Source organism: Salvia hispanica, chromosome 2, assembly GCF_023119035.1.
Source record: "Salvia hispanica cultivar TCC Black 2014 chromosome 2, UniMelb_Shisp_WGS_1.0, whole genome shotgun sequence".
In the NCBI taxonomy this organism is placed as follows: Eukaryota; Viridiplantae; Streptophyta; class Magnoliopsida; order Lamiales; family Lamiaceae; genus Salvia; species Salvia hispanica.
In genome coordinates, this window is record NC_062966.1 from 32,296,152 (window position 1) to 32,314,693 (window position 18,542).

Here is an 18,542-nt window from a genome sequence, read left to right on the forward strand (position 1 = left end):
TCTTGCGATGATGAACCAAAATCTTATGATGATGCTAAAGACGATCCTAAATGGGTAGCTGCAATGAAAGAGGAATATTTGGCTCTAATTAGGAACTGCACATGGGAACTTGTTAAGAGGCCAAAAGATATCCAACCTATTACTTGCAAATGGGTATTCAAATTGAAGAAAAAGGCTGATGGCACAATTGATCGCTATAAAGCTCGTCTCGTTGCTCGTGGTTTTTCTCAAGAATATGGTCAGGATTATGATCAAACTTTCAGTCCCGTTGCTAAAATGGCAACAAATTCGAACCATCATTTCGCTAGCTGCTTGTAAAGGATGGAGACTTTGGCAACTAGATGTGAAGAATGCATTTCTCTATGGAGACTTGGATCGAGATATTTTTATGGAGCAGCTTGCTGGATTCATTTCGAAAGAGTTTCCTGACTATGTGTGTCGTCTTAAGAAGTCTTTGTACGGCCTCAAGCAAGCTTCGCGTGCTTGGTATGGTAAAATTGCTCAATATCTTGAATTTTGTGGTTATAAGTCTTCTGAAACTGATTTCAGTTTATTTATCAAGAAAACATCTTCTTCTTGTATAATGGTTCTTCTCTACGTGGATGATATGGTTATTACGGGTAATAATGATACTGAAATTACTCGTCTTCAAGAGGCTTTGTCTGTTCGTTTTGATATGAAAAGCTTGGGAGAAGTAAGCTGTTTTCTTGGCCTAGAAGTGACAAAGTCAGATGGATTTTTTGTTTCGCAACAAGGATATGCTTCAAATTTATTGGATCGTTTTCGTATGCGAGATTCAAAGCCAATGACTATTCCTATGGAATCATACTTGAAGTTAGCTAAAGATGAAGGGTAGTTGTTGGAAGATGCAACACTTTTTCGTCAGCGTGTTGGTAGTTTATTCTACTTATCTATCACAAGGCCTGACATTTCTTTCTCCGTCGGAGTTATATCTCAGTTTATGGGAGAGCCGCGAGAGCCTCATCTGATTGCAGCAAAGCGAATTCTTCGCTACATCAAGAATACTCTGAATTTTGGACTGCATTATAAACAAGGAACTACATTCTTATTGAGTGGTTTTGTAGATGCAGATTGGGCTGGTGATATAAATGATAGACGCTCAACAACAGGGTATTGTTTCGATACAAGATCAGCAGCAATCTCGTGGTGCAGCAAAAAGCAAATCACGGTTGCCCTATCAAGTTGCGAGGCTGAATATGTGGCAGCATCTATGGCTGTTCAAGAGTATGTTTGGCTCAAGAGGCTTGTCCAAGAAATTTTCTATGACTTGAAGTATCCGGTTCTGATTCGTTGTGATAACGAAAGTGCTATTAAGCTTGCTGAAAATCCAGTGTTCCATGCTCGAACAAAACACATTGAAGTGCATCATCATTTTGTTCGGGAAAAGGTTTTGAATCAAGAGATCGATTTGCAGAAGATAAGAAGTGAAGATCAAGTTGCTGACATTTTTACGAAGGCACTTGGCCGAGCTAAACTTGAAGAATTCTGAGCTGCTCTTGGCGTTGTTGATAGTAAGTTTTCACTAAGGGGGAGTGTTGAAAATAGTGAAACTTACGAGTGAGTTGAAGTAGTCCAAGTTCTGTTCCATTTATTTAGGATTTACGTTTCTGTGTTTTAGTTAGTGGTATTCTATTTAGCTGATTTAGTTATTAGTTAGTTAGAATTTTATGGGTTTCATTTTCTCTATTTATACTTTGTAGTTGTTGTCATTTATCTATCTCCAAATTAACAGAGCAATAAAAGTTTACGGTTCTCTGTACTCTCTTGTCTTCCTCTATATTTGTTGTTTCCATATTTCTTTACAGTCGTTGTGTCCTTTATGGGTCAACCATCTAGCCATGTTGTATTGTAATACCCCCTCTGTCTCAACCAATGTTTTAAAAACCGGACCAGTGAGTGAACTGACGAAGTTATTGGTTCACGGTTCAATTGGTCCGATCGGTCGAACCACTGGTCGGACCGTAACACTGTAGCAAATATATAAAATTATATATATCCTTTCAAAATATTAAAATTTAAAACCATAACATGATATAATAATAAAAATATGAGCATTTTGTTAATACTATATAGTGTATATATATTATAAGTATTAAAATCAATTACTTACATTATACCTAAATCAAATATCTTTTTAGTTTTATACTAATTTATACGCACACATAAATTATTTGTTTGATATTTATGCATTATTGGCTTGATACAACTATTTATATCCAAACATATACTAATATTTCTCCCTTTTAAAACTAACTCCACTAATATCATTATCTCCAAGCTACAAATATTAATGGATGAAATTTAAATTCTTTTTATAAAAAATCATTCGTACCACAAATATATGGAGTACTCCATATTGGTATATATAACAAGTGCGCCTAATATGAAAAAATTGATGGAAAACTTTTAACAATTAAATAATCTTAAATAGCATCCACAACAGCCACCAAGCTAGTCAGCTAGACCTTTCAATTTTCAGTCTGATATTTTCCATTCTCCAACGTCTCAAAAGTCACTCCTTCTCTCTCTAATACTATTTCAAATCAATTCCCTTCTCTCTTGTGTTTTCTAAGTTCAGCATTTCGTTGCTCTCTCTTTCTAGAAACCACAAATTTTCTCTCGCTCGCCATCTCTCTTTGGCAACTACAATCTCTAAAAAGTAAAACCAGTGGACGCAGAAACGATGGAGGAAGGCGTTTAAGATTGAAGGAAGCAGCAAAATCCAAAAAAAATTCAGAAGATCAGTTCAACCGGCCAGCGGTTTCTGGCCCAACCGGCCGGTTTACCCGAGTCAAAACGGCTCAAATGCTCAGCGGTTTATAGTGCCGAATAATAATAATAATAATAATAATAATAATAATAATAATAATAATAATATTGCATCCATGTCAATCCAATGACAGCAGCCAACATTCAAACAACAGTAAACCTAAACCCGAGTTTCCATTCTGTGAAAAACCCCAATGACAGAAGAGCATCAAAGTCTTTCTCCTTCGCATCAAAGGCCTGAATCCCCTCTACGTCCCTGCAAACTGCCGAGAATCGACGGTAGAGAATCAACGGAGGAAGAGAGTCAGTCGATTGAGAGGAATATGACACCGAATTCGAGAACTCAAAGATACCTAGTAGCAATTGAGTACATCGGAACTCGGTTTTCTGGCGCCCAACAGCAGGCAACTTGCAGAACCGTCATGGGCGTTCTTCAGGTAGGTCTTATTTAATCAATTCATATCGATTTAAATGACTCAGGAAATTTGTTGTTTGATTACTGATTTTCTATACATTGTTTCGATGCCTCTAGGACGCGTTTCAAAAATTCATTGGGCAGCCAGTTTCCATCTTCTGCTCGAGCCGGACTGTGAGTTTTTTCCCTTTCACCTTTTTTACTTTCCGATTGTATGCAGTCTTCAAATTGCAAGGATATTTTCAAATAATTTTCAGGATGCTGGTGTTCATGCATTATCAAATGTATGTCATGTGGATGTTGAGAGGATAAGCAAAAGAAAGCCTGGTGAAGTTGTAAGTAACTTTTTGTTTGTGTATTGCTCAGCAATATAACTTCGGTCATACAAGCTGTTGTCAACCATTGAATATGCACTTCATAGGAAAACATGGGTAACTAAGCATGGATCATGATGAGTTATGAGTGAGACTTGGCTTCAACTTGCAGAGCTTGAGTTTTTTTTGGCAAGACGAACTCGGACCTCTGTATAGACATGTTCACAAGCCATAGAGCAGCTCATTAGCTTCTAATTTTTGTCATCTTTATATCCAATAATAATAATGTGCTATCAAAATTATACTCCTGATCAGTTATTGTTTTCGCTACTACTAATCGTGAAAAAACTTCAAAACTTTTCAAATGAAATACGAGGGGTTATCTATGCAAGAAGAATGTGAGTCCCAAATACTAGAAAAGGTCATGAATAAGTTTAACCATTTGTCAGAGAAACTTCTGATTGATTTTTCACATCATTCTACTAGTATTATGCTAACAATTTAAGATCATTTTTACTTTAAAATATTATAGAAAATAAGAGAATCCTTTTAGGCATAAAAGCAATCAGCCAATAACTTTGAATCAAGTTAATGCTTGGGCAAGAGTTCATTAGTTTGGCAATCTTGTGGATGAGCTCAAATATTCTAAATGAGCTTGAAATCTTAAAAGCTAGACTTGAGATTTGACTTTTTGCAGCAGGATATTTTTTCTTTTCTTCCCTGATTTGCATATTTTACAATTGATGTATAAATATTGTACTATTGTTTAGTGGTGCTGGTGCAATATGCAAACATATGCAGATGTCTATTTCATATGAAACTGAAGGCATCCTAACTTGCTACTCTTAATTTCTTCCTGCAGTTATTGCCCCACGAACCTGCCGTAGTTCTAAAAGCTGTTAATCATTTTTTACAGGTACGCTGTAGTAGTATAACACATCCCGGTTCTAAGAATTACATTCCATCTGCATAGATTGGGTCTCAACTGAATCTTCATTTTGTGTGTGTAGGGATAGTACTTTGTATGTTTTGTTTGATGAATATATATAGAGTTCGTGATACTTTTAAAATGTGGCCATTTTGCTGAAATTAGCAATAAGTAAATCTATGGTTCCACTTTTCTTAGAACCAATTTAGCTCCTATATCATTTCACAATGGCCATGGGTCTAAGTAAGACTTCGTGCAAGAAACTTGCACCCTCTGAAATGGCCATGGGTGTAAACAACCGTCCTGTTAAGTTGAATTTATGGAACTAGCAGAATTGTACGCTCATTGTGTGAGGCTTTTGACTGTCCTGCACATGTGAATGCATTTTAGTCCAAATTCAAGTCGCCTTCGACAAGGACACCTGTGGACATTGTTAGAAAACTCGAGGTTTGATTTATGACTGTGAGGTGCCGTCAATTTAATGATGGGAATATGTAGGACAAAATTATTGGATGGAAAAGTTTTTTTTGGTGAGGCTTTTGTGCGCGTGTGCATGATTTGAAGTTGGATGGTGCAATTGACGGAGAGCTTTTAAAGCTTGAGTCTTGTGCAAAATATATGCCAACAAATGTTAACTAGCTAGCTGTCTGATTCAAGGGTTTGTTGCACCATTAATCTGGACTTTTTGGCACCTAAACTATCTTTAGGTGGTATGTGCGAATCATATAAATGTTGAAATTTATTCCCACTTTATCCCATAAAATGACTTAAGTTGGCTCCTGCTTACACCCGTCTTAGTCAAAGGGTGTCATTTCCCCATTTATATGGGGGTTTGAAGCATTTTTCTCAAAAACTTACTAAGGGGTATTTGTTAATCAGTGTATATGTGGGGGCATTAAATGCAGATTATTTCTTTATCCTTATTTGGTCTCTTTGAGAAATTTGATGCATGTCCAGTGTGTTTTTGCTGCAGAAGAGTGAAGGTGATATTATGGTGGTCGATGTTAAGTGTGTTCCATCTGATTTTCACGCGCGCTATAAAGCTTTAGAACGGACGTAGGTATCAAAGCCAAACTTTCCTCTGAAATTACTTGTATGTCCCTAGTAGACGATTAATATTTTCATATCCATCAACAATATTCTTTTTTACTTATCTAATTTTTGTTTGGTCTCTGCGATTTGAAGTATATAGACGAAGTTGTCTGGAGGCGTTTTAGCTTGGGGAAATTTTTGGTAAAATCATGTTAATCTGCCATTTGTTTAGATTTTTTCTATGTATATGTATACAATTATACAAAGGGAAAGAAATCTTATACCTGACTACTTACCTTGTTTAAATTGTGACTAATAAAACCAGTAACCATGGCATTTTGGTGAACTTCAGCATCCTTTTTTGCTTTTTCTTTATAGTGGTTGAAAGAGAGTGCTATGCTTTTGTTGGACACCAAATAATTAGAAGTATAATGTATTGCTTTGCTGATTTTTCTATAGGTACTTCTACCGTCTGTTATCTGGGAAGGAGCCTCTGTCTACCTTTGAGAAAGACCGTGCATGGCATGTCCCAGAAGAACTTAATGTTTTAGATATGCAGGTTGCTAGAAAACTTAAGTGAAACCTTTTGTGACGTTGGCTGTCTTTTCTATCATATTAAAAATGGGTTAATACTTCCCTTATGCAGAAAGCATGCAGTGTACTTGCTGGACACCATGACTTTAGTTCGTTCAGGGCTGCTGGATGCCAGGTTGGTGGCATGTCTCTGACATCAACAATGTTGTTTTAGAACTTTGTTTCAGATCATAGAACTTTTAAGATAGTATATATCTGGTTATTTTTCTTTTAACTTAACTGTGCTTTTTCCTTGTTTGACAGGCCAAGTCACCTATTAGAACTTTGGATGAGCTAACTGTCACAGAGGTTGCTTCAAGCCCATATTTTCCCTCGGTGTTGGATAGAGAACAAAGCAGTTATGGCCTGGCCAGTTCTGTTTCAGTCTCAAAGAAGTTACAAGATGATTCTCCCTCTCTTGCTGGGATTTCCGATGAGCTTGTAGAAAACTCTGGAGCAGTGGCAGTTCATAAATTTGGAGTAAGGAAAAGGCACCGTTGCTTTGTAGTTACTGCAAGGGCACGGTCCTTCCTGTACCATCAGGTAGCTTGTGTGCTTTTTAGCCAATTGTCCTGTGCACTGAATAATAAGTGAAACATCTAGAAACCATATCTTGTGTCAGTTGATTTTATTAAAAACTAAAATCTCATTACCAAAATTTGAGCAGGTCAGATTGCTTGTTGCGGTTCTGAAGTCAGTGGGCACCGGTGATCTCACTATTTCTGATGGTAAAAGTCATTTAAAAGTGTATACATGTGTGCTTCGGGTGGGTAAATGAAGGCTTAATGTGTGCAACTAAATTTGATCATATGCTCAATGTTTCCTTTCAGTTGAGAAAATCCTGGAAGCAAAGAATGTAAGTGCCGCACCTCCAATGGCCCCAGCATGCGGTCTCTACCTTGGACATGTAAATTATGATCTTCCTTCAGACATCTGACGTTGTATGTTTTTCGGAGCGAATGGTTATCTAGGATAGTACTACAAGCTAATGGTTTCAGGTAACTCCGGATTAGGCCAAAGTTGATCTTTGTTTAGACTTTAGACTCACCCCAAAATTTTAATTTATCATTTGTTACATGATATTTTGAGCTGTATTTCTCTGATATTGTGCTAAAAGTTTAATTCAGAAGAGAATAATACTCCTCCAAATAGACGCCTGTACACTTGTAGCGACAACGTTGTATTCACTAAATTTGAAATACTACTCTCTCCTTCCGTTGCATAATAATGAAGTCATTTTACCTTCCGTTGCATAATAATGAAGTCATTTTACTATTTTAGTACGTCCTCGTATTTTCCTTTTAGAAAAATTTTATACATTTCTCTCTCTCTCCATCTTTTTCATTTTCTACGTATTTCTTTTTTTACTTAACTCACTTAATACAGGAGTATAATTTTTTCTTAAATCGCGTGCCGAAAAGAAATGCATCCACTATATGGAATGGAGGGAGTATAACTTACAAAAAACGTTTGTCTTGTTATGCGGGAGGATTCAGTGACTCATAGTTTTGAACCGTTCATCAGCGGTTTTTAGACTGATTTTCTGTATAAATAGTTTGATATTTATTTTATTTTTAATTTTAATTTTAATTTTAAATGCAAATTTTTCTCAACTATTTTAATATTTTACTTATTAAAAAATAACCCATTATACTAACAAGTTATCTCACTTGATCCGCCAACAAAATTAATAATTTAAAAATTTTGTCATACAGTAATTTATTATCCTAATACATCTACTTATTAAAACTTGTACTGATCCATCACTTGTTAGCCTCACTATATGAGTTTTATATTTATTTAATATTAAGTCCTCAACAATATTTTCTCTTTCAAATTTAACAATCAGTGTAATTCATTATCAATATTATTTTTTATAAACGGAATAAGTATTGAATTAAAAAATAAAGAAAGATAGTTTTACATTACAAGAATAAATTTCTAACTCATTTTTTATTAGGAGTAATAATAATAATATTTCAACCACACTATCTTTTACTAAATTCTTTCACGAAAATTTGTAGTATCATTTTTATAGCAAAATCATATACAATCATTTACCGATTTACATACACGTCAAGTCGCAGTCGAATCTGGAAATTGGTAAAAAAGGATTGAAGCCCAAACGAATTAATCTTTGCAGAGTGTTGGATTGAAGAGAAGAAGGTAGAGAAGATGACGCAACCAAGCAAAGAGCCCTGTAAGAAAGAGGCCTGCAATATTCAAGCTTGCCTCTCCAAGAACAATTTCCTCCCACAAAGGTCTTTCATTCTCCCCTTCCCTATTTATTTTGCTTGATTCTGTATTTAATTGCGATGCTTTTTTTGTTGATTGAATTTCTGCGCCTCAATCAGTTCATATTGATAGTATTTTGTTTTTTATGAAACACAATAATTGTCTCCATGGGTTTAAATCTACGGTGAAGTTCATCTTGATATCATTATGAATTCAATAAGAAGTTGCATTTCCGTATTTTGGTGTTCCAAATTGATTAGTCATTGCCAAGCACTTATCTCTTGATTTATCAAACAACTTTCTAAACTCATATTATTTTCATTTGTCGTCTGTTTTACTCTGTATCAAGTGTAACATAATCATGGCTGGTCCATATTTTCTATAGTTTTTATGAGCTGGTAAAGTTAGGACAATCTTCTCCAACAGGTTTATTCCATTTAGTTACCAATATAGACATGTTCCTCAGCAAATTGCTGGTACATTTAAATCAAATGATGGAAATGATTGAAAGGTTTAATTGTTTGCAAGTTCTTGCCAAAATAGTTGCCTGTGGTTTGCCAAATACTTAGGGACTGTGATCTCCACACCTCAGATATCATCTTGCCTTGATTTTCCTTTCCTTTTCCCTTTATAGTATTTGCTTTGGATGTCAAGCAGGCTAAGCATGTTTCATATTTTCATCCTCACATCTTATTTTGGGTTAAATTTGCCTCAGTCGAGCTATGATTTCAAATTATCAATCACTAGGTTTCTTCGATATGGTCTTTCATTTCCTGTGAAACTGCAAGATAACTATCCAAGTCCTACAGAAATAGTATCCAAGTCCTACAGAAATAGTAAGTATTTGTTTCTCTTTACCAGAGCATGAATCAATGTTTCCTGCAATGCAACGAACTTCTAATTACCTCGGTTCTGAAGGTTTTGGGACTCAAACTTGAAAATTTTACAAGGACCAGGTCACCAGAAATTAGATTTTGAAATATAATGCGGTCGCAGTCTTCTTTTACATTAATTTATAGTAGTTCCCTTTTTCCTGTCAAAACTTACCTATCAGTATGCAACATCATTCCTTGAAAAAGTAAATTTGTGTGACAGGTATATATTTCAATGTAAGTATCTCATGGCTCTTCTGTTTACTCATGTGACATGCAACTTGTTTTGTATCAAAACTTATTAGGAGGGTTGTTAAGACCATGATCTTGATTTGAATATTGATCCCTCAAGTCACTGATGTTAAACTATTTCATCTAATTCTCATAAAACAGTAGATATGTGGACTGTGGTGGTGTTTTGGGAGGCTAAAGGCTTATTTGGTTGGTTGTGGTGTAGGTGTGTCAAAGTTATCCAGCAGCTGCAGTATTGCTGCGAGCAATGTGAATACAAATCCACACATTGTGCATCAGTAGCTGGTATTTTGAAGCAGATAAACAAGTAAACACACATCGGTTGCAGCCAGTGTTTTTGCTCTTGCTCTATTTTGCAGTGCTTGGAGCAATTGTTGCTACTAACATTAGGAACTTGAATGTAACACAGGAATATTGCATAATATACCATTGTAAAAGAAAAGCATCTACAACCGATCATCATCCCTTGTTTCGGAATAATTATCCACCAATAATATCTAACAAAAAATTTCATCATCTCCGGTTTTGTTTCAGGGGAGGGACAAAGTTTAATTACAAGATCCTCAAAGGAGTGCTATAGAGATAAATTAATTTTAATCATATTTTAATTAAGTTCTATTATTAATTTGGTTTTATGTTTATACAACTACTATCTTTAATAAAAAATAGTACTATATTTTTGAGAAGAAAAAAAAAATAAGAGCAAGGCAAGAGGGATCAGATTGGTTTAGATGAGAGTGCCTAATTGTCGTAAAACAGGCGGAGCAGACACCCATCTCGCATTTTTGTATGCGAGCATTGACCACTCATCACATCCCTTTCAAAACTTGCCTGAAGGATCATGCTTTCTTAGTTGTATTAATACCATTTTATAATCAATGCAATCACCCCATCTCCCTCTTGCATTTTCGATGTGGGATCATCTCACTCCAATCAAATCTCTCTCTCTTTTTTTTTATTTCTGAAATAAATGATGGATAAGGAATACTTGAATTTTGATAAGATAATGCTTCTTCTTCTTTCTTTAATTTATTTTTCGGTTCTTATACGTTATTTGGGTTAAGTCAGTGTAAATTAGTTTCTAAAATTTTGATCTAATTCGTTAAGCAGTAAACGAAAAGGTAGGTTTCATGATTCATAGAGCAATCTAGATATTACTCTTACACCAATGCAGCAGATGTAATCAGATGCAAGCCTTTACATTCGAAACTTCTTCACTTGAACGAGAAAAATTCAAGTTCATTTGTCTTCTAGATTATGAAAATACAAGTTAACAGATCAGTAAGCCGACTCCTAGTTTACATCTTAACTCTATGATTCTTCTTCGGCTGTTGCTAAACGGCCCAGGATGAAAAATGAGTTATCCGGTAGCTATTTCTTCATAAACGCAGAAATAGCTGAGCAGAAGGAACTGCGGCGGTTGGAGTGCGCCTGCTTCTGACCAACCAATGAATGAGGTCCACTCCACAAAGACTGGGAATTATCTGTAAAGAGCGTTCCGTATAATTCCAAGAGCATAGGATTCTCCAGATAACGAAGATTCTCTAGCATTTTAGCTCTCTGGTTTTTATCCAGTGAATCCTGCAGTCACCAAACAGTAAAACTCATTACTTAAATGAACACTTTCTTTCTCCATGTCCTTTGCCTGGACCCCTCCAAAAACAATAGCATATAACTGAGTAAAAAGATTAGATACCTTAGACCTCTGTTGGTCAGTTGCAGCACTTCCATTTCCATCTTTGGGCTCTATCTGAGAGTCGTTTGACACATTGCCACCTGATCCTATTTGTGGTGTGTGATGATGCATATCATTATCATCTCCAGATCTATGAGATGACAGCAAATCCTGAGAACCTTCTCGTTTTCCTGAAGCTATAATACCACCCTCATTCTGCTGAATGTAGAAATCTCTTAGATGTCCCACTTTCAGTTCTTGGCCTTTCTTTTCCGTTTCAGGAGAGTCCTCTCCATCTGACAAAACATACTCACCAAATGGACTTTCTCCATGAGAAAACCTCTACACAAACATGACAAAAACTAGTTAGCAAAAGATCTATAAAGAAGTATCAAATCTCTCCAACTCCATTTTTGTTGGATCCAAAACAAACACGCAGGCCAAGGGTGAAAAAACATGTTCACTTTGATTGCCCAAAAAGAAGGAAAAAATACATGTTCAGTTCACATTAAGTCAAAAGGTTGTGTTATATTTGTGAATTTAAAAGTCATTTTCAGTTTGTAATTTGGTGTTAAGGTAGTGGTTTTGGGTACATTTTTTATATTCCCCCAAAATTATTATTTCAACCACAGACCTTGAAGAAAAGCATCAAAGCATAATCATGTTACAATAAAATAATTGAAGAGTTACTACAAATATTAGACATGTCAAAGCATATATTGAAAATGTGTTTCCCAAGGATTATGAAAGTTAATAGTTTAGAGCAAACAATAATAACAATTACTGGGAACTTGAAAACTAGGGATTGCATGGAGGTGTTCCTGTTCAAAGACTCTGCAACTATGGCTTCTCTAATGAACATATTATACTCTAATGCATACTGTTCTCCCTTAGTAACAAGATAAGATTTAATTTGTAGTACTCCATATTATTAGTGGCTCTTTTGATGTAAACAAATATACTGTTGAAGTATATACACATAAATTAGTTAAAAAAGACACTGATTTGGCATCTGCTGTTACTTGCTCCCCAGTGAAACAAAATCAAGCATTATTTTCATTCATAATCAATCTTCCAAAAGCATATATAGCCAAAGAGCATAGCCTAACAAATTTTTTTATGATTTGAAAGATAAGTTGTTAATTTTTATGATTTCTCCAACTAAACGGCTAAATAGAACAGATAAGAATTAAGTCACCTAGTGAAAATACCTCTCGCTTGATATCTTCACCAAGTGAGTCATCACTAACATCAGTGTGTCCTCCCACAAGGCGAGCAATTTCTTCTCGCTCCTGCCTGCGTCGCATCATTACACAAATAGCACACTGACAACCTTCTTTGTGCTTCTTAAGCCTGCAAATTATGTAAAAAAACGTAAGTAAGAGAATGAAATTTCTCATAAGACCAAGAAAAGTCAAGACTTGCCCATAAGGACTCTCTTTAACCCTTTAAATTACACTAAAAACAAAGTAGCCAAGAAGCAAGAAAGGGAACCGTGTTGACTACAATTGATCTTGGATATGATTCAGAAAGCATCTGGTACATGTTTTCATTTTACCAAACAGTTCTCTGACATGAAGTAATTGTCATGTTTTATAAGTTATGAACATCAATGTTGTTAATTGCCCACATTATCTTACTGCATCCTGTTCCTACCCTATGCACCAGGATGTTGCTTGCACCCAGAACTTCCTTTCATCCCAAAGTCCGATGTCTCTTATTTCCCTATACATACTTATTTCCTATCAGTTGACAATTAATCTGCCACAAGCAGCGATTTAAATAAAGATCCTAGAGAACAGATTCACATGCTACAATGTTTCAGGACAACAGTAACAATTGACCAATCTGCATCAAGCAACAAGCTAACTCAATTTTTATGGAAAGAAGGGGAAGTAATTCGATTAACAAGGATCTAAATAAAGAACAAGCTGACTGGAAACCCATACAAAGAAACAAATATTAGACACTTGTAGGATAAACACTTATCTAATTTGATTACACCTATTTAAAAAAAGGGAAAAAAATTGATAGAGGAGATGACAAAGATCTATTAAAGTTATTCCCCCAATTTACTTTGCTAATATTTCAGGGAAGGGATAAAATGAAGTACCAAAACTTGCAGTATCATACCCGTGGAACTTTTTGCCTGAAGATGTTGGAGCACCATTCACTGGTGTATTCCCGTCACTTGAAGGAGTTAGATCCTTTACTGGATTGCTTTCAGGACCTATAGAATGGGGGAGGGGACCAAGAAACGAACAAGTTGAGTTTTAGAAGTAACTGAAACCTTCAAAGAACAGAAGTCATTGACCTGAGGTGTAATTTACTAGCTTTTTTTTTATCATGAAATTCAGTGTTTCTAGTGTAACTTTTAAGGAGCTTAAACAAGACATGTTAGAAGAATACAACGGCTTTACTTAGTAATACCGTTTGGTGTTCGGCTTGTTCCATAGCTAGAAGAATTTCTAGATTCCCAAGGTCTAAGGAGCTTAAACAAGACATGTTAAACTATAGACATTCAACTTTAACAGACCATTATGATTAATTTTTACTTTCATACTCCCTCCGTCCCATAGTAGATGTCACACTTTCCTTTTTAGTTTGTCCCACAAAAGATGTCACATTTCCTCTATTGGAAAAAGTTCCTTCTCACATCAATTATAAAATCATATTTTCTCTCACCACTTAACTCACAAAATAACATCTCCTAAAATCATGTGCCATCTTCCAAGTGTGACATCTACTATGGGACGGAGGTAGTATTTAAGAGCACGACTCTGCCAATGTTTAATTGCAGGAAGTATCATAGGGAAAAGGTTCAAAATGGCCACTGACCCAATGCCCAGCATTGTGCAAGAAAAATTATATGGGTGAATGAAGGTGCCAATTACAATTTACAACTGAATTGTTAGGCCAGGGGCTACATGCGGCATTTTCCCAATGTCATATAGTCAATATATAAAGCAACAAAATATGACCCGTTCTACAACACAAACTAAAAAGTTAATGAAGGGAATAAGGAGAAGCATTAGAATTACTTTCTTGAGGCTGATCGCTGAACAAACCAGCTGCCGCCCAATACTTGGTGAAGGCTTTTTTGACCCGCTTCATAAGCTCCACAATGTAATCACCTTTGTTATTGTATTTGTAACAGTTATCCCATATATACTGCACGTCTATGAAAACATCCTCAGCAGTCTTGTACTTCACACCTTTTTCAAGGTTACTGCATATTGTCCCAAAATCCATAGGTGTAGTGATGACATCAAAATAGTCCTGTTTCCATTGCACACAAGAATAGCTATTTAATTGTGGATCACATTTGATATAAAGGTACATCAACTAATGAGTTATACATGCTTGGGAAATTTCACAATGCTATTACAATAATATTGAACATACTAAAATCAAAAGCAGAAGTGTAAGGGAATTCAAAATCAGAATGTGAAGTTCTGGACAACTATTCAGGAAGCAACAATGAGTGGCAGGGTGAGCAAAGAACCAAAACTTATTTTTACTTTTTAAAAAGGATTTGAACCGCATATTAGAATCCCCACATTTCAAATAAGTGACTACTCAAGTTTCCCAGTTCCCATATCTCTCTCATAAACTGATACTCATAAATAACTAAATCTGAAACATAAATGGCAAGGTTCCATAATAAAGCAATGCAAATCCACAAAGAAACTGCACTTACTGGGATACCGAGCGCAACAGGATTTACAGGGACGTTGAAGGGCTCAGCTGCATCCATTTTCATAATCTTTCTTATAACCTATGGGAAAAAAAGGGAAATAGGCAAATATTACAGCATCTTGCACGAAACCAACTCAACTTCAAGTCATAGTGATGTTACCTCCAATGCAGTTATAAGCTCTTGCTCATTGTGTTTAGACTCCTTGTGAAGCAATTTGGCATCTTTCTTCTCTACCATATCTCCCTTAAGCGATTCAGTATTGCTACATGGACTCATACTCGAAGAACCTAATCCCCTAGACGATTTAATCTTCACACTGGTCGGCTTCTGCGTTGTATTCCCAGAAATTCCCCCATTTGTCTCAGACAGAGAGTTGCCACTGTCCTCCATCTTCTCACTAGGAAGCTGCTTCTCCGAACCTACTTGGTGGCTACTCTTATCCGTATCACTTTGACTCGGAGCATCCGAGGAGGCTCGCAGAGTCTTGGAAGTCTTGATCTTCACCTTCACACGAGTGTACACTGCTTTCCCAAAAATATTACCACTATTTGGTCGGGCTACAGTGTCAGGATTAGCAATAGTTTCCGGCTGAGACGCTCTCGGAGGAGAAGGCGTCCTCTCAGTCTCGGCATCCATTCCAGAGTCAACATCTTCATTCTCAGACTCATCCACGCCAGAATTCTCATCTGTATTTACACTAACAGCAGCAGCAACTGGCGCCGCTTCGTCTGTGCTAGCCAGCTTCGGCTTCTTTTGTCTTCCTTTCTTGCTTCCACGCTTTCGCTTCATTACTGAATCCAAGAACAAAAATTTCAAACAAACTTTTTTTTGGTAAAATTAAATAAAAATCAGAGATAATATGGAAATGTTAGAATTACTCTAGTAATCGACACAAAGGGGGATTTTTGCCGTGAAGCTGATTGCAGGGCCTTTTACGCCCAAATTCCGGTCGGAGACGCTGAAGCTTCGCCGGATTCGCTTCAAACGGAAGACTGCTACTCAATCCCCTTCCAAATTCTCAATTCTGCCAACGCTCCTTGCTCTCTGTGGGCTCTCTATTGGCTCACGTGATTTTTTTTGAAAAAAATTTCCCTCTCGTCGGTCGGAAATTGAAAATATTGGGGGAAAAGGGTTTTATGATTTTATTTGCGTATATGTGATTTACAAAGGTGAACAAAAAGGTCCTAAATTCACGATATCACCCCGGAAACTACCTGGATTTTGACAATTAAGCCCTAAGAAATTTATATATTTATGTTTACTGCCCCCATATGCTTACTAAATTTGCAATAATACTACTCCTGTGGTAATTGATAACTAGAGTAAAGTAAAAAGAGAATAATGTAGAGAGAGTCTTATCTATAATATTCTCTCTTATTATACTTTTTCTTCACTTTAATTATTTGTAATATTTTTTTCAAAATTAGTGTGCAAAATGAAATGTTTCTATTACTCGGAATGGAGGGAGTAACTAGGTTCATTGATTATAGGTTAACTGATGATTTGATCAAATTTAGATCATTATTATTTGATCAAATTTAGATGGTTATTAATCCAAAATTATTAGTTTTGGTTTTGGTGTTGGGTGCAATAGGTAATTGATAGCTAATTGGTGTATTAACCTATAATTTAATCAAATTTAGATGGTTATCAATTCAAATTATAGGTTTTGGTTCTGGTTCAGAGTCGGCTGCAATAGTTAATTGATAGCTAATCAGTGTATTTTATATAACTGAAATTAATCGTTATTTTTAAATGCATTTTTTTAACATGTACTCATACCTGCACACAATCATAACCCGATCATCAGTTTTTTTATCTTATTACAATTTCAGAATTCACGAAATCACGATTATAATTTATGTCTCTGGGCTCTAAACTTCTCGCCAAATTTCTAACTCTTGGTGCTTAATACTCATCATCAACCCCGCGAAACTCTAAAAAGAGTTAAGTAATTTAATGTTGTTGGTGTTCAATTGACGTGTACGCCTTGTTGACCAGACTTCATCTTCTCATTTTTTTTTTCATTTCTCTGTCTATCTTATGAGTGATTCGTAGTGTTCTTTTTTCTTTTCTTTTTTTCAAAATAAAAAATAGTACTCTTATGAGCTTACTGTTTTGCACAATACCAATTTATATCTTCGGAGTGCGAATTTCCTTCTCCAACAATTTCCAAGTATAATTTCACAATTAAATGTTCTCTTCGTTTCATAGAGAATAGATACTCTTTTTTATTTTGACATATCTCTTAAAAACAATTCACTTATATTTTGGATAACTTTCTTTCATCTCTAGACGGTGGGCCTCATTTTCCAAAATAAAAATAATTCAATCATTTTTTTTCTTTCTATCTATCTAATAGGGATATCAGTGCAGCCCGCAACCCGTAGGCCAACTCGAATAGCTTGCCAAATTTATAGGGGTAGGGTTGAAAATTTATAACCCGATAAAATTACAACCCGATTAGCTAGCAGCCCATTAGGGTCAAACCCGAAAACCCGATAAGCTGGCCCAAAAATCCGATAAAATTATTCTATTGTTCTATTTATTTAACTCATAATTCGCCACTTCATTGATTATTTTTATAATATAGATAACTACAAAAATAACTTTCAATTTTATATTAAATATACAAAATATATATTATTTTTTGTTACTCCTAGTATAATAATAGATAAATAAATTAGAAACTTCAAATTCATAAAAAAAAAATTCTAGAACATGCTTTAAATTTTTCTCAAAATATGTTTATATTTCATTTGCACAAATCTCAAATATTAATATTTGTTCATGTTTATGTTTGAGTTTAAGCAGTATATCTCAAATTATCAAATTCATCATAATTAAATATTTTTATATTTTATAAATATAACTAATTTTCATCATTATTTATTGGACTGATCGCATGTTAAGTTTATCGGTAGCAACCCGATTAACCCGTTGGGCTAGCACGAAACCCGAGCTTTTAGGGTTAGTGTTGAACTTTTATAACCCGGAAAAATTCACAACCCGATCAACTCGCACCCAATTGACCCGCAACCTGTTGGACTGATCCGATTGAAATCCCTACATTATACTATACTAATTACGTATTAAGACTCCTGTCTTCCCAAAAAAGTATATTTTCATGGGACGAATGAAGTAAATATCAAGAAATAAAATACTTCAAATCATTATTTGTACTCCAGCGGGTAGTAGTAATAAACTAGTGGTTTCTCTCGGTTAATCGACTAATTTTGATCAATTAATGGGCCATGAAGATGTAGTGAATGGATGAACCTTCTGACAGGGTTGTAGATGGACTTAGCCCAATTTGATCATTTGTGGACCATTTCTTTTCTTTATTATTCTTCTCGTATTGACTATGTAGCTGTTTTTCTCCTTTCAAACTTAGCCCAGGCAAATATGCAAACAACTGAACAAGGCGTAGTTCAATCGTGCTTGAGAATTGAAATATGATTCACAAAGCTTCCTGATTCCACATCCACACTGTAGGGAACTGAGCCCATCATCTGCAGACTGCAAATACTATAACTTACCATAGTTAAAACTGCAAACCTTTATATTTTCCCCAAGATATATCTTTTGCCTACCGTTAAGAGGACTAACCCTCTTGTCCCAAAGGTCAGTGCACTAAGTGGTAGGAGACTGGCCAAATGATTTGCTCCATGAACCTCTATTTTATTAGGGTATGATAGAACCAAATACATTAGCAAATAAAGAATAAACAGAAGCCAGTTTAAAGTAGTACCCTCC

General features: G+C 35.5%; 3 protein-coding genes and 1 non-coding gene across 5 annotated transcripts; 2 read left to right on the forward strand and 2 right to left on the reverse strand.

The window, feature by feature from the left end:
- Positions 1 to 2,917: 2,917 nt before the first annotated feature.
- On the forward strand, positions 2,918 to 7,308 carry LOC125204295 (tRNA pseudouridine synthase A). Its single transcript, XM_048102897.1, has 10 exons — positions 2,918 to 3,227; positions 3,323 to 3,379; positions 3,463 to 3,540; positions 4,382 to 4,435; positions 5,421 to 5,503; positions 5,939 to 6,038; positions 6,126 to 6,188; positions 6,317 to 6,595; positions 6,720 to 6,780; positions 6,883 to 7,308. Exons 1-10 carry the CDS (start codon positions 2,985 to 2,987, stop codon positions 6,987 to 6,989), a joined length of 1,125 nt encoding a protein of 374 aa, XP_047958854.1. The 5' UTR covers positions 2,918 to 2,984; the 3' UTR covers positions 6,990 to 7,308.
- On the forward strand, positions 6,939 to 9,870 carry LOC125204296 (cx9C motif-containing protein 4). 2 transcript variants are annotated; one of them, XM_048102899.1, is made up of 4 exons: positions 6,939 to 7,050; positions 8,196 to 8,313; positions 9,035 to 9,123; positions 9,617 to 9,870. In XM_048102899.1, exons 1-4 carry the CDS (start codon positions 7,041 to 7,043, stop codon positions 9,691 to 9,693), a joined length of 294 nt encoding a protein of 97 aa, XP_047958856.1. In that variant the 5' UTR covers positions 6,939 to 7,040; the 3' UTR covers positions 9,694 to 9,870. The 2 variants fall into 2 exon arrangements, with proteins under 2 accessions (XP_047958856.1, XP_047958857.1); XM_048102900.1 differs by lacking the exon at positions 9,035 to 9,123.
- A 252-nt stretch (positions 9,871 to 10,122) lies between these two features.
- LOC125204294 (SWR1 complex bromodomain subunit bdf1) lies at positions 10,123 to 15,921 on the reverse strand. Its single transcript, XM_048102896.1, has 8 exons — positions 15,665 to 15,921; positions 14,946 to 15,577; positions 14,787 to 14,864; positions 14,128 to 14,365; positions 13,220 to 13,316; positions 12,298 to 12,439; positions 11,108 to 11,428; positions 10,123 to 10,992 (listed from the first exon to the last, which is right to left on the reverse strand). Exons 2-8 carry the CDS (start codon positions 15,573 to 15,575, stop codon positions 10,783 to 10,785), a joined length of 1,716 nt encoding a protein of 571 aa, XP_047958853.1. The 5' UTR covers positions 15,576 to 15,577; positions 15,665 to 15,921; the 3' UTR covers positions 10,123 to 10,782.
- LOC125208758 lies at positions 10,125 to 10,229 on the reverse strand. The gene has a single exon (XR_007174235.1). It is a non-coding gene; the product is annotated as a small nucleolar RNA Z279/snoR105/snoR108 (small nucleolar RNA).
- Positions 15,922 to 18,542: the final 2,621 nt, after the last annotated feature.

Excerpts from the sequence above, each read along its gene's own strand:
- LOC125204296 (XM_048102899.1), top strand. Across the intron at positions 8,314-9,034 it reads AACAATTTCCTCCCACAAAG|GTTTCTTCGATATGGTCTTT; the intron begins GTCTTTCATTCT and ends ATCAATCACTAG. Across the intron at positions 9,124-9,616 it reads ATCCAAGTCCTACAGAAATA|GTGTGTCAAAGTTATCCAGC; the intron begins GTAAGTATTTGT and ends GTTGTGGTGTAG.
- LOC125204294 (XM_048102896.1), bottom strand. The coding sequence starts at position 15,575 with ATGAAGCGAAAGCGTGGAAGCAAGAAAGGAAGACAAAAGAAGCCGAAG. Across the intron at positions 12,440-13,219 it reads TCAGGCAAAAAGTTCCACGG|GCTTAAGAAGCACAAAGAAG; the intron begins GTATGATACTGC and ends CATAATTTGCAG. Across the intron at positions 11,429-12,297 it reads GTGAAGATATCAAGCGAGAG|AGGTTTTCTCATGGAGAAAG; the intron begins GTATTTTCACTA and ends ATGTTTGTGTAG.
- LOC125204295 (XM_048102897.1), top strand. The coding sequence starts at position 2,985 with ATGACAGAAGAGCATCAAAGTCTTTCTCCTTCGCATCAAAGGCCTGAA. Across the intron at positions 6,189-6,316 it reads TCAGGGCTGCTGGATGCCAG|GCCAAGTCACCTATTAGAAC; the intron begins GTTGGTGGCATG and ends CTTGTTTGACAG. Across the intron at positions 6,781-6,882 it reads TGATCTCACTATTTCTGATG|TTGAGAAAATCCTGGAAGCA; the intron begins GTAAAAGTCATT and ends GTTTCCTTTCAG.